Source organism: Myotis davidii, unplaced genomic scaffold, assembly GCF_000327345.1.
Source record: "Myotis davidii unplaced genomic scaffold, ASM32734v1 scaffold332, whole genome shotgun sequence".
NCBI lineage: Eukaryota > Metazoa > Chordata > Mammalia > Chiroptera > Vespertilionidae > Myotis > Myotis davidii.
The window spans coordinates 1,607,458-1,621,583 of record NW_006285779.1 but is presented as its reverse complement, the minus strand read 5'-3'; the positions used below and the strand labels follow the sequence as shown (position 1 = coordinate 1,621,583).

The 14,126-nt window shown below is 37.1% G+C and overlaps 1 protein-coding gene across 3 annotated transcripts in view; it reads left to right on the top strand.

Moving 5' to 3' along the window:
• The first annotated feature begins 6 nt into the window (after positions 1-6).
• Positions 7-14,126, top strand: part of SLK (STE20 like kinase) — a 52,848-nt gene continuing 38,728 nt past the window's right edge. For all 3 annotated transcript variants that reach the window (XR_001512660.1, XM_006756445.2, XM_006756444.2), the window contains exons 1-2: positions 7-261; positions 12,445-12,609. Coding sequence is in view for 2 of the 3 variants with exons in the window: in XM_006756445.2 (XP_006756508.1) it covers positions 112-261; positions 12,445-12,609 (315 nt within the window). In the remaining variant the exon portion in view is untranslated. The remainder of the gene's footprint in view (positions 262-12,444; positions 12,610-14,126) is intronic.

Sequence of the window (14,126 nt, the reverse complement as noted above, 5' to 3'; positions counted from 1 at the left end):
GCCCGCGCCCGCCGCCGCCCGCGGAGCTCGCGCGGGAGAAGAGGGAGGAGAAACTTTGCCTTTTATTGTTGTTGTAGTCCTTAAGTGCCAGGAACTCTGTTGGGAGGAAAAATGTCCTTCTTCAATTTCCGTAAGATCTTCAAGTTGGGGAGCGAGAAGAAGAAGAAGCAGTACGAACATGTGAAGAGGGACCTGAACCCTGAGGAGTTTTGGGAAATTATAGGAGAATTGGGCGACGGAGCCTTTGGGAAAGTGTACAAGGTAAGGGAGAAATTCCCCCTCTCCCCGCCCCTTGTCCCTTTCCTGTCTCTTGCCCATCCTTTGACTTCGGAAACGTACTTCGGAACTTTATCCAGGCTGTCATCCAAGGAGCAGCCGAGACACTGGGGTTTAAGGTTGAACTTTAAAGAGTGATTGCTAAAAGGAGGTGGGGTTATTCTACAGGCGGCGCTGTCAAACTTTAAAGGAAGTGGGGGGAGCTCTAATTTAAGGCAGGGATCAGGTTGTGGCCTTCAAAGCATTTCAAATCCATACTTATTATAGGAACTCATTATACTTTTCCGTGGCTTTATATTTGTCCACTAGTGTATGATTGCACTAAACCAGTCTCTTTTTTAGAGTCAGGGCATACGCTTGGTTGTGTCCATTGGGAATACATAACCTATGTCTTTGGGGCAAGAGCACAGTGATTGCTACTCGCACACTGTTCCTGAATTGGTTGCTTCACAACGAACTATAAAATGGAGTGGAATTTCTGATAGAAAATTTCCAGAAGAAAACCTGCCTTTAGTACTAGTTGCAGAGGAAGCATTGACTAGAAGTCAATACCAGTGCTTAAGAAATCAAAAACAACACACTTTATTTGTTTGTTTATTTATTTATGTTTCAGTAGAAAGAGTCTTGATGTTTCAACCTGAAGGCATTAGTGTGTTAGCTGTTTACTACCCCATCAGGGTATATGTATGATGTCATTAGAATATTTTCATCCTGAAGGGTGAGGTTTTTATGAGACACAGGTTTGGGGGAGAGATCCACGTGAAAACAAAGAACTGATGTTGATACAGGTCTTTGTGGTTTTTAAAGCACTTTCACATAATTTGGCCCATGCAAGTCTGGTGAGGTAGACAGGTCGGTGGTATCTACGTTTCACAGATGAGGACACCAGAGTCAGAAATTGTTCAAAGTCACACAAGTCAGGTTTAGTCCGTCTCACAGTTTAGATTTGGACTCAGGTTTTCTGACCCCGTATGTACTGTTGTTTTTTACTTGCATGTCCATTGGTAAAAATGATAGAATTTCCCCCTCCTTTCTAAGCACCAGCACACCTCTGCCTTTGCTCTGCCTCAGATGCATCTCACAGCCAGCCCCTTGCCTTGCTCATTCTTTACTCAGGCTGAAACATACACTCTCTGTGTGCTTTCAGAACACATTCTTCACAAGGCGACCATGGCACTGTTACATGTTATCGTTAACATGTTTATATTTTTATGATAAAACCAGAGGCCAAAATTATGATAAACATTTGGGTTCATCAGTTGCCTTAGCACATAGTGTCTCTCTCTGTATTTGTTGAAATGAAAGAATGTATGTTACTTCATGTGAGTGCTATTGAAGCTATTGTATGCTGTGAAAGTTGGCAAAGTAAATTTCAGAGCTTGTGTGGAGGATAGAGAATGGGTTCCAAAGGGAGTTTACAGTTTAGATGTATGTAGGAAGAAGGGCTTTTAGTGCGGTGGGAAGATCACTCTGGGGAATTGTGCTTTAGTGTTGGCTGTCACAAACCAGGTCTGGGGTCTTGGACAGAACACTTAACTTCTCTGGACCTCCATTTTCTTAGCTGGAGAATCATAGATTTCCCCAAACGTTTGTTGTGATTTCTTCACCTAGCAGAATTCTGAGTATGCAGTTACCTGGGCAAGGCAAAAATAAGTTACTCAAGGCACCTGGAATCCGGTGGTTAGTAGGTGGTAGGTGATTATAGGCAGTTTTCATGGTATACGTGTTTTATTGAATAGAACATTGTCGTGTTAAAACACTGGCCCTGGAGTTGTACTATATCTTGGCTCCCTCAATAGCAGCCTGTGAGTTTGGACAAATTACTTAATCATTTCATGTCTCACTTTTCCTGATCAGTAAGACCTGCTCTTAAATGTGTGAAAATTAAAGGAGATAGTAAATATAAGGCACATAAAAAGGGCTCAGTAAATGGTAGAAATTACTGTTATTATATTTAGAATTCAGAAGCAAACTATAGGATGGGACAGGAAAAGGGACCTATGAAAATAGCGAACCATTTTCTTATTTTCCCATGGCACAGAATGATTGTGTGGACATGCTAATGCTCTGGGATTTAATTATTTAATGACTCTTTCTGCAAAGTGTAACATATTTTTCTGTAGTGAGATATCAATTGAAAAATTTCTGAAAAATAAGAGACTCCATATAGTTGAAACACTATAAAATTGTCAAGGATAATTTTTATGGGCTTCATGACTATTTCAGTGTGATATTTGAAGAGCTTGAATCCTTTGTATCTTTTCATTTTACTGGTCTATGCTTCCAAGGCTCTGAGATATTTTTTCTTTTAAATTTTTTATTGAAAGTATTATATATGTCTCCCTCCTCCCCCATTGTCCTCTCCCAGCCAAATATTTCTTTAAAAGAAAATTTAAACTTATTTGACCCGTTTTTTCTCTTTTTCCTGAAAGTTTCTGTTTTCCAAGATATGCTAGAAATTTTAAATTTATAAACTTCCTTCTGTGTGGGGGAAAAAGCTATTAAACCTTAGTATTGTATGAAGTAGAAAACTAGTTCTAAAATTGATTGTAACCATCATTTACTTATGGAAATTAGTAACTGTTATAAAGATTAAATTATAAACAGGCAATCATCGTGAGTACTTAGTTTATTTGAAACATTTTTCCATCATGTACTTGTATTCTTTCTACTCAGTTCACTACACAAATCTGTCTTTCCTATTTTTAATCTATTTTCTATTTTTTAAGTCTCTGACTTAATCTATTTTCAATGTATTATTTGACATATAAATGAAAACATATATATATCTCTTAAACTTTTTACTTTATTTATTTATTATTTTTAATCCTTACCCGAGGATATTTTTCCATTGATTTTTAGAGAGAGTGGACGAGAGAGGGAAAGACTGAGAATTATCTATGTGAGAGAAAACACATTGATTGGTTGCCTCCTGCATTAGCCCTAACCAGGACCCTGGTTGGGGAGGAGCCTGCAACCAAGGTATATGCCCTTGACTGGAATTGGACCCAAGACCCTTTGGTCCGCAGGCCCATGCTCTATTCACTGAGCCAAACGGACTAAGGCTTATTTTTTATTATTTATTTACTAGAGGCCCGTTGCACGAAATTCGTGCACTTGGGGTGGAGGTAGAGGTCCCTCACCCCGGCCTGCACCCTCTCGCAGTCTGGGAGCCCATGGGGGATGTCTGACTGCCAGCTTAGGAGTGGTCCTAAGCTTGCAGTTGGACATTCTTAGTACTGCCACAGAAGCAGGAGAGGCTTCTGCCACCGCCACTGCGCTTACCAGCAGTGAGCCTGGCTTAGGGCTTCTGGCTGAGAGGCGCTACCCCTGTGGGTCAGTGCACGTCATAGTGACCGGTTGTTCAGCCATTTGGTTGATTTGCATATTAGTCTTTTATTATATAGGATTATTTTTTAAAATTTAAATTCCATTGTGTAGATGTACCACAGTTTTTTAATCCACTCATCTGCTGATGGGCACTTAGGCTGTTTCCAAATCTTAGCTATGGTAAATCCACTTAATTTTTTGAGGAAACTGCCTACTGTTTTCCACAGTGGCTGCACCAGTCTGCATTCCCACAAGCAGTGCAAGAGGGTTCCTTTTTATCCACATCCTTGCTGGCACTTGTTTGTTGATTTGTTGATGATAGCCATTCTGACAGATGTGTGATGGTACCTCGTTGTTTTGATTTGCATGTCTTGGATTATTAGTGACTTTGAGCATGTTTTCATATGTCTCTCAGCCTTCTATATGTCCTCTTTCGAAAAGTGTCTATTTAGGTTCTTTGCCCATTTTTGATTGATTATCTTCCTTTTGTTAAGTTGTATGAATTCCCTATAAATGTTGGAGATTAAACCCTAATCAGATATAACATTGGCAAATATGTTCTCCCATGCAGTGGGCTCTCTTGTTGTTTTGTTGGTGGTTTCTTTTGCTGTGCAGAAGCTTTTGATTTTGATGTAGTCCCATTTGTTTATTTTCTCCTTAGTTTCCATTGTCTAGGGCTTATTTTTTTTAATGTTTGGATTTCTGTTGTTGTTAATGGGAAAAAAAGGAGTAACATAAAATTATGTGTTGAATTGAAACTGACCTCCTGACTGTATACTGGATGAAAGTGATTTTTTTTTATGACACTGATGGGTGTACACCTTTAAAAATATAGGTAATTTGGCATACAATTACCTAGAGCTGTAACTGTATTGAAAAGTATAAAAACACATGTACATTTATTAAATAATTATAATATGATAATATTAATCATCAGAGTCAAGGAATTCTGCCAGCACCCCAGAATTCCTCCCACCTTTCTTCTGAATTGACCTCTCTCCCTAAAGGAAAGAACTATCCTGCTTTTAAGTTATTCATTTCTTTGCTTTTCTTTATAGCTTACTAACGAGGTATGTAACCCTAAATATTATAATTTAGTTTTTTAAAGAATATATATTTTTATTGATTTTAGAGTGGAAGGGAGAGAGGGAGGGAAATAGAAACATCAATGATGAGAGAGAATCATTGATTGGCTGCCTCCTGCACGCCCCCTACTGGGGATGGAACCTGACTGGAAATTGAACCTTGACCTCCTGGGTCATAGGTGGATACTCAACCATTGAGCCATGCCAGCTGGGCTATAATTTGAACTTTATATGAATGGAATCATATTGAGTGTCTTGCCTCTTTCAAAATCAGCATTATATTTGTGAGGTACACCTTTGTTATCACCTAGAGCTGTAATTACTTCATTATTGCATAGAATTCCATTATATGGTTACTCTTAATGGTAAAGAATGGGTGTATCAGTTGTTTCCAGTTTTTGGCTTATATACACAATGCTGATGCATATATGCATGAGTTTCACTAAGACAACTCAGGAGTAGTATTGCTGGGTTATAGGGTAGTGCATCTTTAATTTTACTAGATGATGCCAGCGTGTACCAAGTTACACTCTTACCAGCAGCATATGAGAATTTCCTTGCTCTGCATCCTTGACAACATTTGATATTGTCAAAATTTTTCAGTTTTGACAATCTAATGATATGTATATATATACATATATACAAATATATGTACATATATATAATTTTTTTGGTGGTTTTAATTCATCTTTCTCCGACTACTAATTACTAATAAGTAATTCTTTTCATAGCTTTATTGGCAGATTGAATTTCTTCTTTTAGGTTCAGTTCTCGTGTTCATGTTCCTATTAGATGTCTTTCTCTTGTTTATTTGTGTATGTGGATTTTAACCATTTTGTAAATCACTTTTATACCTTGCCAGCTACTCACTTGTAGTTTTAACAATAATGGAGCCCTAGAAGAAGGCTGTAAGGAGGTGGATGAAGAAAGGACTTTCACTTTTTCTGTGGGCTCCCTGTCTGTTTTTTCTGTTTCTATAACCATCATCCTAGTGGAAATTCCTCACCCAGCGACAGGAGTGGAATCCAGTTTGTAGTTTTTGCAACACTCACAGAGCTAGCCTCATCATAACCTTTCATAACACCAGCTCCAGTTGGCTGGCCCCCTCTTCCTCAAAAATTCCATAAGACCCCTCTTCCAAGTTCAGAGAGGCCAGCAGCAGCTGAGCAACACTCTCTCCCCAGGGATCTGAGTTTCAGCTCTGCAGAACCTTTCCTCCAAGCTTCTGAGTTTTAATAATCCCAACCCCTTGGCTCCGCTGGTCCTAGCATAATAGTCTTTTCCTGCAGCTGTTACTTCCACCTCCCAGACTCTCTTAATCTTTATTTTTTAATTACTAGTTAACAACAGAATCAGTAATTATATCAAATTCTTTCTTTTAAAATGATCAATATGATTTCTTTCTCCTGGCCAGACCCTGATTGGTTAGATAAACTAATAAATAAGCCACAGTTGAAACAAGAGTAATGTAAAATGATGTAATTTTTACACTACTTCATTTAGATTTATAACATGAAAACAGTACAGGAAACTTAATAATCATTATGTTTCCCTGTAGCTCCTAGTTGTTTATGTAAAGTGGCTAAACTCTATTCATGATTTATAAAACTTAAAGCAGTGAGTTTTATGTGATCATTGATCTCTGAAAACATTTTATCAATTTCAAGTACTATCTTGGTGTGTGTATCCCATTCTTGTTTTTTATTAACATTTGTTTAGTTATTTTATTAAGTCTTTATGTGAAGATGAGATTGGTTTTTTTTTCCCATATATTTTATTGATGTTTTACAGAGAGGAAGGGAGAGGGATAGAGAGTGAGAAACATCGATCAGCTGCCTCCTGCATACCCCCTACTGGGAATGTGTCCGGAACCAAGTTACTAGTACATGCCCTTGACTGAAATCGAACCCGGGACCCTGCAGTCCTCAGGCTGACACTCTATCCACTGAGCCAAACTGGTCAGGGCGAGATTGTTTCTTTTTAATACTAATATCCATTATATAATTTAAAATGTAGTATTACATGCTTATCAAATATTTATTTCAGTTTTGAGTTTCAGAGTTCTTTAGAACCAGATTCTCATGAATAATAGTTATTTTAAAGCAATTAGGAGGAGGCACTATACTTTCTAATGTAACTTTTATTTATTATATTAAACCAAAAGGTTCCATTGTTGGTTTAATCAGTATCTTCAGGGGAATGGTATAATTAAATTTTTTACTATAAAGAACTTTAGAGGTTATCTAGTATTATTTCCTCCCTCTTAATGCTATTCCATTCATAAGTAAAAGACATCTTTAAAATCTCTCAGGACATTAGTAGAAGCATGCAGAAGTAGAATGATTTTTAACTCCACTCACAATATCCTTAGTCTTCTACCAGGGTTTATATTTTATAGTGTGCCTCTTCAAAGACAGTTCCTCTGGTCTCTTTCTTCCCAGAGTATTATCTATAATAATAAAAAGGTAATATGCTAATTAGACCAGACATCTTCTGGACGTCCTTCTGAACAAAGCCACGATGGTGGGGGCCAAGGCAGAGGCAGTTAAGGGTGATCAGGCTGGCAGGGGAGAGCAGTTAGGGGTGATCAGGCCAGCAGGGGAGTGCAGTTAGGGGGTGATCAGGCCAGCAGGCAGAAGCAGTTAGGGGTGATCAGGCAGGCAGGCAGACGAGCAGTTAGGAGCCAGTGTTCCTGGATTGCAGGGGAGAGAGAGATAGCAACATCATTTTAGATGGATTGCAGGGGAGAGAGAGATAGCAACATCATTTCAGATGGGGCCTAAACCAGCAGTTGGACATCCCCTGAGGGTTCCTGGATTGGAGAGGGTGCAGGCTGGACTGAGGGGTCACCCCCCTCCTGTGCATGAATTTCGTGCACTGGGCCTCTAGTATTAAAATGATGAGAGAAGGGCTTATGTTTCACTGGCTTATTTCTTCTGACTTAGGGAGGTGGTGAGTTCTAATTATTATTGGCTCAACTGTAGTATCTTTCATAGAGATACAACTTAATGTTGTATTTTCACCAGTTATGACAGATTTCTTGATTTTTAACATCTCTGAAATTGGAATATGTCCTTTATTGATTGATGCCTTGGTATTATTGTTGGCCGGATAGGGGTCATGTTATATCTGTCATTGAACTTAGTTGTATCACTGGTGTTAGTTGCAAGCCCTTGATGTTCAATTAATAAACTATTTAAGGACCTTTTGAAGAAAAAATCCTGGTTGTTACCTAAAAATCTTTTAGCACCTGTGGTAAGATAAACAAAGTAGTATCATTATAATTGCAAAATGGGAGACAGTGACTTCAAATAAAATTTTGGAGATAGTAATTAATTTAATGGCCAGAGAATGATATTGTGTGGACATTAGATAACTCAGTGAATAAGTGATTCAAAAGAGTAAAACTTCAATATATGAAGTATTTAATTATATATGAACCAGAATAATAGATATACAGTAACAATTTTTGTCTAAATATGTCCAAAAGTTCTTAAAAAAGGTATAATATAAAAATTCTAAATGAAAAAGTGTTGATATAGTTTAATTGGAAGTTTTTCTTCCTTAGTGAAATATAAGATAAGATATCTTAAAAGCACCCTGACCGGTTTGGCTCAGTGGATAGAGCATTGGCCTGTGGACTGAAGGGTCCCAGGTTCATTTCCGGTCAAGGGCATGTACCTTGGTTGCAGGCACATCCCATCCCCAGTAGGGAGTGTGCAGGAGGCAGCTGATCGATGTTTCTTACTCTCTATCCCTCTCCCTTCCTCTCTGTAAAAAATCAATAAAATATATATTTAAAAAAAAGATATCTTAAAAGACATTGGAGATTTGTTAAAATATGATAGCTGAGAATATTCTTCTAGATCAGGGGTGGCAAACTTTTTGACTCGAGGGCCACAATGGGTTCTTAAACTGGACCGGAGGGCTGGAACAAAAGCATGGATGGAGTGTTTGTGTGAACTAATATAAATTCAAAGTAAACATCATTACATAAAAGGGTACGGTCTTTTTTTTTTTTTAGTTTTATTCATTTCAAACGGGCGGATCCAACCCGGAACTAATATAAATTCAAAGTAAACATCATTACATAAAAGGGTACGGTCTTTTTTTTTTTTAGTTTTATTCATTTCAAATGGGCCGAATCCGGCCCGCGGGCCATAGTTTGCCCACGGCTGTTCTAGATTGTAAATCAGTATGAAGTTTTTTTAAAAAAGAAATATTTTTATTGATTTCAGAGAGGAAGGGAGAGAGGAGAGAGAGATAGCAACATCAATGATGAGAGAGAATCATTGATTGTCTGCTTTCTGCACACCCCCACTGGGGATCGAGCTTGCAACCCCAGCATGTGCCCTTGACCGTAATCGAATCCAGGACCCTTTAGTCCGCAAGCCAGCTCTCTATCCACTGAGCCTGTCCAGCTATGGCTGAGTCAAACCAGCTAAGGCTGAAGTCTTTTTTTTAAAAAAAATTTCTTTATTGATTTCAGAGAGAAAGGGAGGAGAGAGATAGAAACATCAATGATGAGAGAGAATCATTGATCGGCTGCCTCCTGCACCTCCCTACTGGGGATCGAGCCCACAACCCAGGCATGTGCCCTTGGCCAGAATCGAACCTGGGACCCTTCAGTCCGCAGGCTGACACTCTATCCATTGAGCCAAGCCGACTAGGGCTAGGGCTGAAGTCTTTTGTACAAAACGTATTATTTGAATCCTAAACATTAGGGTTACTTAATTAGTAATTAGTATTTTTGCCCCTATTTTTTTCTAAGAAAGTAAAACGTAGCAATAATGTACTTAGAAAATGTTAAACAAAAGAGTTCACAGCTAAATGTTTCTTGAAAGAAAGGTTTTAATGAGCCAAGTGTTAGCCTGGAAAGGACCGGGCTTTGAGGCATGAAGTCTAAACCACCGGTAATGTGGCTAGATGGAAAAGTTAGCATGTTAGTACTGGCATTGATGGGCGCTTGTGTACATTCTGTTTTGGGGAAGAAAGATGTAAGTTGTTTTGAAAGAATATACATTGGCTACAGGTAAGGGAGGGTGGGAAAAGGTGAACTGGGGGCAATTTTGTGATAGTTACACAATCTATAAGGAAGAAATATTTACTTGTGTTGTTTAGTTACTGGCAGCAGTCCTGAAAGTTCATGCATACTTGCTAGTGGTTGGCTAGTAGACTCTGGAGATTGATTTAGAGCTCCAACACATATTCAGGAGTGAGAGCACTCTTTAGTTAGTTGGCCCACAACTATTAGCTGGTTAATTGTTCCAATTTCTTTCTCTGACTCTCCTGTCCACTGTAATTTAATTTAGGACATACAGAATTTTTCTTTTGACAAAAAATTCCCAAATACAGGCTGATACCTGTTTTGCTTATTCTTTTCTTCATTATTGCCAAGATTAGATAATAGATCACTAAGAAATCTCCTACATACTGATTTTAAAATGCTTTATGACTTCTGTAAAAATAATACATGTTCATTTTTAAAAGTTCAAACAATATGGTATGAAATGCAGAAAAAGTCAAAAGCACCTGAAATTCCACCATCCTCACTAATGAAGTCTTTCTAGATATTTATGAAGCTATCCATATGTGAAAATAGATGTGTAGTTTCTGTAAAATTACATATCTCTCATGTTTAATAAGTTGTGTTTTTTTCTCAGTCACTGATGTCTTATGGCTATTATTCCATCTTAAGAAATATTAATTGTTAGTCAATTCATTTTGGCTGTGTAATGTCTCATTGTAGAGTTATATTGAATAATTTAAGCAGGTTCTTGTGAATGGACATTTAGGTTGATTCATTTTTCTTACTGTAAATAATACTGTGATGAATATTTTTACACATGCATATTTTTTATTTTATAAAATTACCTCCTTATGATCAATTCTTAAAAGTGGGATTTGGACTTTTATTTATAATTTGAGACACTTATTAGTAGCTTTTAAAAGTTTGGTAATCTTTTCTGTTTTTTTTAAGTAATATATTTAGTTTTGCTGAAATGAATACATATAATATTGAAATGTTTTTTAAAAAACCTAATTAGATTAAGATATGCACTTAGCATGGTGCATAGCATGCATTAATTAATATTTATGTTTAGGCTATCTTTCCAAAATAAGCATCCTATATAATAAAAGGCTAATATGCAAATTGACCAAACAGTGGAATGACTGGTCGCTATTATGAGCACTGACCACCAGGGGGCAGATACTCAACGCAGGAGCTGCCTCCAGGTGGTCAGTGTGTTCCCACAGGGGGAGCGCCACTCAGCCAGAAGCTGGGCTCATGGCTGGCAAGCACAGCGGTGGTGGTAGAAGCCTCTCCTACCTCTCCTGCCCAGTGGAGAGGAGACAGGAGCTGCTGGGGCTCCTCACAGTAGGAGTCTGTCCTCTCTCCTCATGCAGAGGGAGTCCCTGCAGATGCGTGTTTCTCTATGCGCCTCCTCGCTGATTTCACCTCTACTTCTTGGAATCACAGTGGATCCAGGGAAGCTCTCACCCATAGTTTGGGTTCCTTGTTCTTTTGCAAGAATTTTTTTATTCTAAACCTCAGAGTGAGGGTTCTCAGACTGTGAGAGGGCACAGGCTGGGCTGAGGAACCCTCTCCACCCCCAAGAGCATGAATTTCATGCACTGGGCCTCTAGGGTAAAAATAGAGACAAGCCACTAATGGGAGAAAATATTTACAAAATATATCTGATAACCTACTATTCAAATATATAAAGAACTCTTAAAATTTAACCATTAGAAAACCAACAATCTAATTAAAAATGGGCAAAAGATCTGGGCAGACATCTCACCAAAGATTTACAGATGGTCAGTGAATACATTAAAAGATGCTCAATACCATATGTCATTAAAACAAGTAGATACCACTATACACCCATGTTAGAATGGTGAAAATCCAAAACATTGACAACACAAAATGCTGTCAAGAATGTGGCACAGTAGGAACTCTCATTCATTGCTGGTGGGAGTGAAAAATGGGAGACAGTTTGGCAGTTTCTTACACAACTAAACATTTTTACCATATGATCCAGTAATTGTGCTCCTTGGTATTTACCCAAAGGGGTTGAAAACTTATGTCCACACAAAAACCAGCACATGTATGTTTGTAGCAGCTTTATTCATAATTGCTGAAACTTGGAAATAACCAAGATGCTTTCAGTAGGTGAATGGATAAATTCGCACATCTATGTAATGAACTATTATTTAGTGCTAAAAAGAAATGAGTTGTCAGACCATGAAAAGACATGGAGGAACCTTAAATGTATGGCACTAAGTGAAAGAAGCCAATCTGAAAGGCTATATACTATGTGATTCCAACAAGATGACATTCTGGAAAAGCAAAACTATGGAGTGAAAGATCAGTGGCTGCCAGGGATTATGAAGAAGGGAGGGATGAATAGGTAATGTATAGAGGATTTTTAAGGCAGTGAAATTATTTTGTATAATATAGTGGTAGACACATGTCATAACATTTGTCAAAATCGATTGAATGTACACCAAATGTAAACAGTGGTCCATGAGTGATAATGGTGTGTCAAGAGGCCATTAATTGTAACAGATGTACCATTCTGGTGCAGAATCTTGATAGTGTGGGAGGCTCTGCATGTGTAGAAGCAGGGAGTATATGGAAACTTTGTACTTTCTGCTCAACTTTGCTGTGAATCTAAAACTATTCTAAAAAATGAAGTTTATTAAAAATAAACAAGTATGCATTGGGATATTTTTGATCTTACATTTTTAGGCCCAGAATAAAGAGACCAACGTTTTAGCTGCTGCAAAGGTGATTGACACCAAATCTGAAGAAGAACTTGAAGATTACATGGTTGAAATTGATATTTTAGCATCTTGTGATCACCCAAATATAGTCAAACTTCTAGATGCCTTCTATTATGAGAACAATCTTTGGGTAAGTATTTTCTGTTGATCTGTAGGAGTAGTCAAAATGAATTAATTGTCCTAAAGAGGTTCATAAGTTTTGAAAGCCTATTTTGTATTTAACCTCTTTTGTTTAGTTACTTGTCTTGAGAGTTATCTGCGGATGAGAGGGTCATTGACAACACAATTACCCTTCAACAGATACAGGGGTGGGCAAAAGCAGGTTTACATTTACTCATATGGAAAAAGACATGAAAGTTATGATTATTACAATAGCTTTATTAACTCTGTGTTTTGCTACTCACAACTGTAAACCTACTTTGCCCACCCGTATATTCAGATATGTATTTCAGATTGTACCATATTTAATGATTTTTTGACATTGGACCCAAATGGAGAAATTTAGCTAGAATATTAAATTTCCTAAACTATGAAATTAGATAGCCTTCTCTCATTTTTTTAAATCTTAGCATTTACTTAAAAATTTTAAAAACTTCTTTTGTTTATAATTTTATTACCCTAAATTTTTTCTAAATCATGTAATAAATTATAAAATGCTTACTAGAAATGCTAAATATTTATCTTATAAAATCAGGCCCAGCTTTAGTACATGATATAAGTGGATCAGGCTATATGGATAAATTGTTCATTTTTAGAAAATATTACACAAATAGATATAAAAATTAATGTTTATTATAGTAACCAGTCTCTTGCTCTGCACCAACACTAATTTAATCAAGAGGGGTTTTTGAAATGGAGTTTTTCTCCTTGAAGGAAGAAGCAAACTGTTATGACAGAAGAGTAGGTAGTACAAGTAATACCTGACTAGGAATCAAAGGCCTATATTTTTCGATCCTGGTGTTTCTAGGAGCTTAAATAAATCAATTAACTTTTATGAGTCTGTGTACTCATTATAGGATGAGTTAATGACCTACCTCCCAAATTATTTTTTAAATGATATAATGCATTTAAAAACAATTTGTAATTGGCAAGCATCTGTGAAAAATAAATTGTTACTGTTGTTATATAGAGGGAAAACAAAACAGGTATGTAATTTGTTAATATTTGTAATTTAAAAAAGTTATAGTTATTATTACTGTGATATCTTTTAATGTAGCTGATCAGGTCTCTTAAAAAATGTTTCCAGAGATTATAATAAAAATGAACTCTTAGATAATTTAATAAAGAGATAAGATATTTATTCAACACTATTATAAAATAAAAAGTTGGACAACTGTGAAGGGACAGGTTAGTGGGAGAGGTAGACATTAATTAACCAAAGCAACATAGTCAAAATTACAACTGTGATAAGGGTTAAGAAGGAAGGTATGTGTTGGTATGTACCAGGGAGGTCTGGGAAGGCATCCATCAGGAAGTGATAATTGAGCTAGGATCTGAAGGTTCTGTGTATATCGTGTTTTGTTTTTTTTAACTTAAAGAAGTCTCTATTTTTTTCGGATTTATTCCTATTAGTAAAGCTACAAATACTACATTTGATCACTTAAATCACAATAGTTATCTTAAAAATGAAAATAATAAAACCATTCA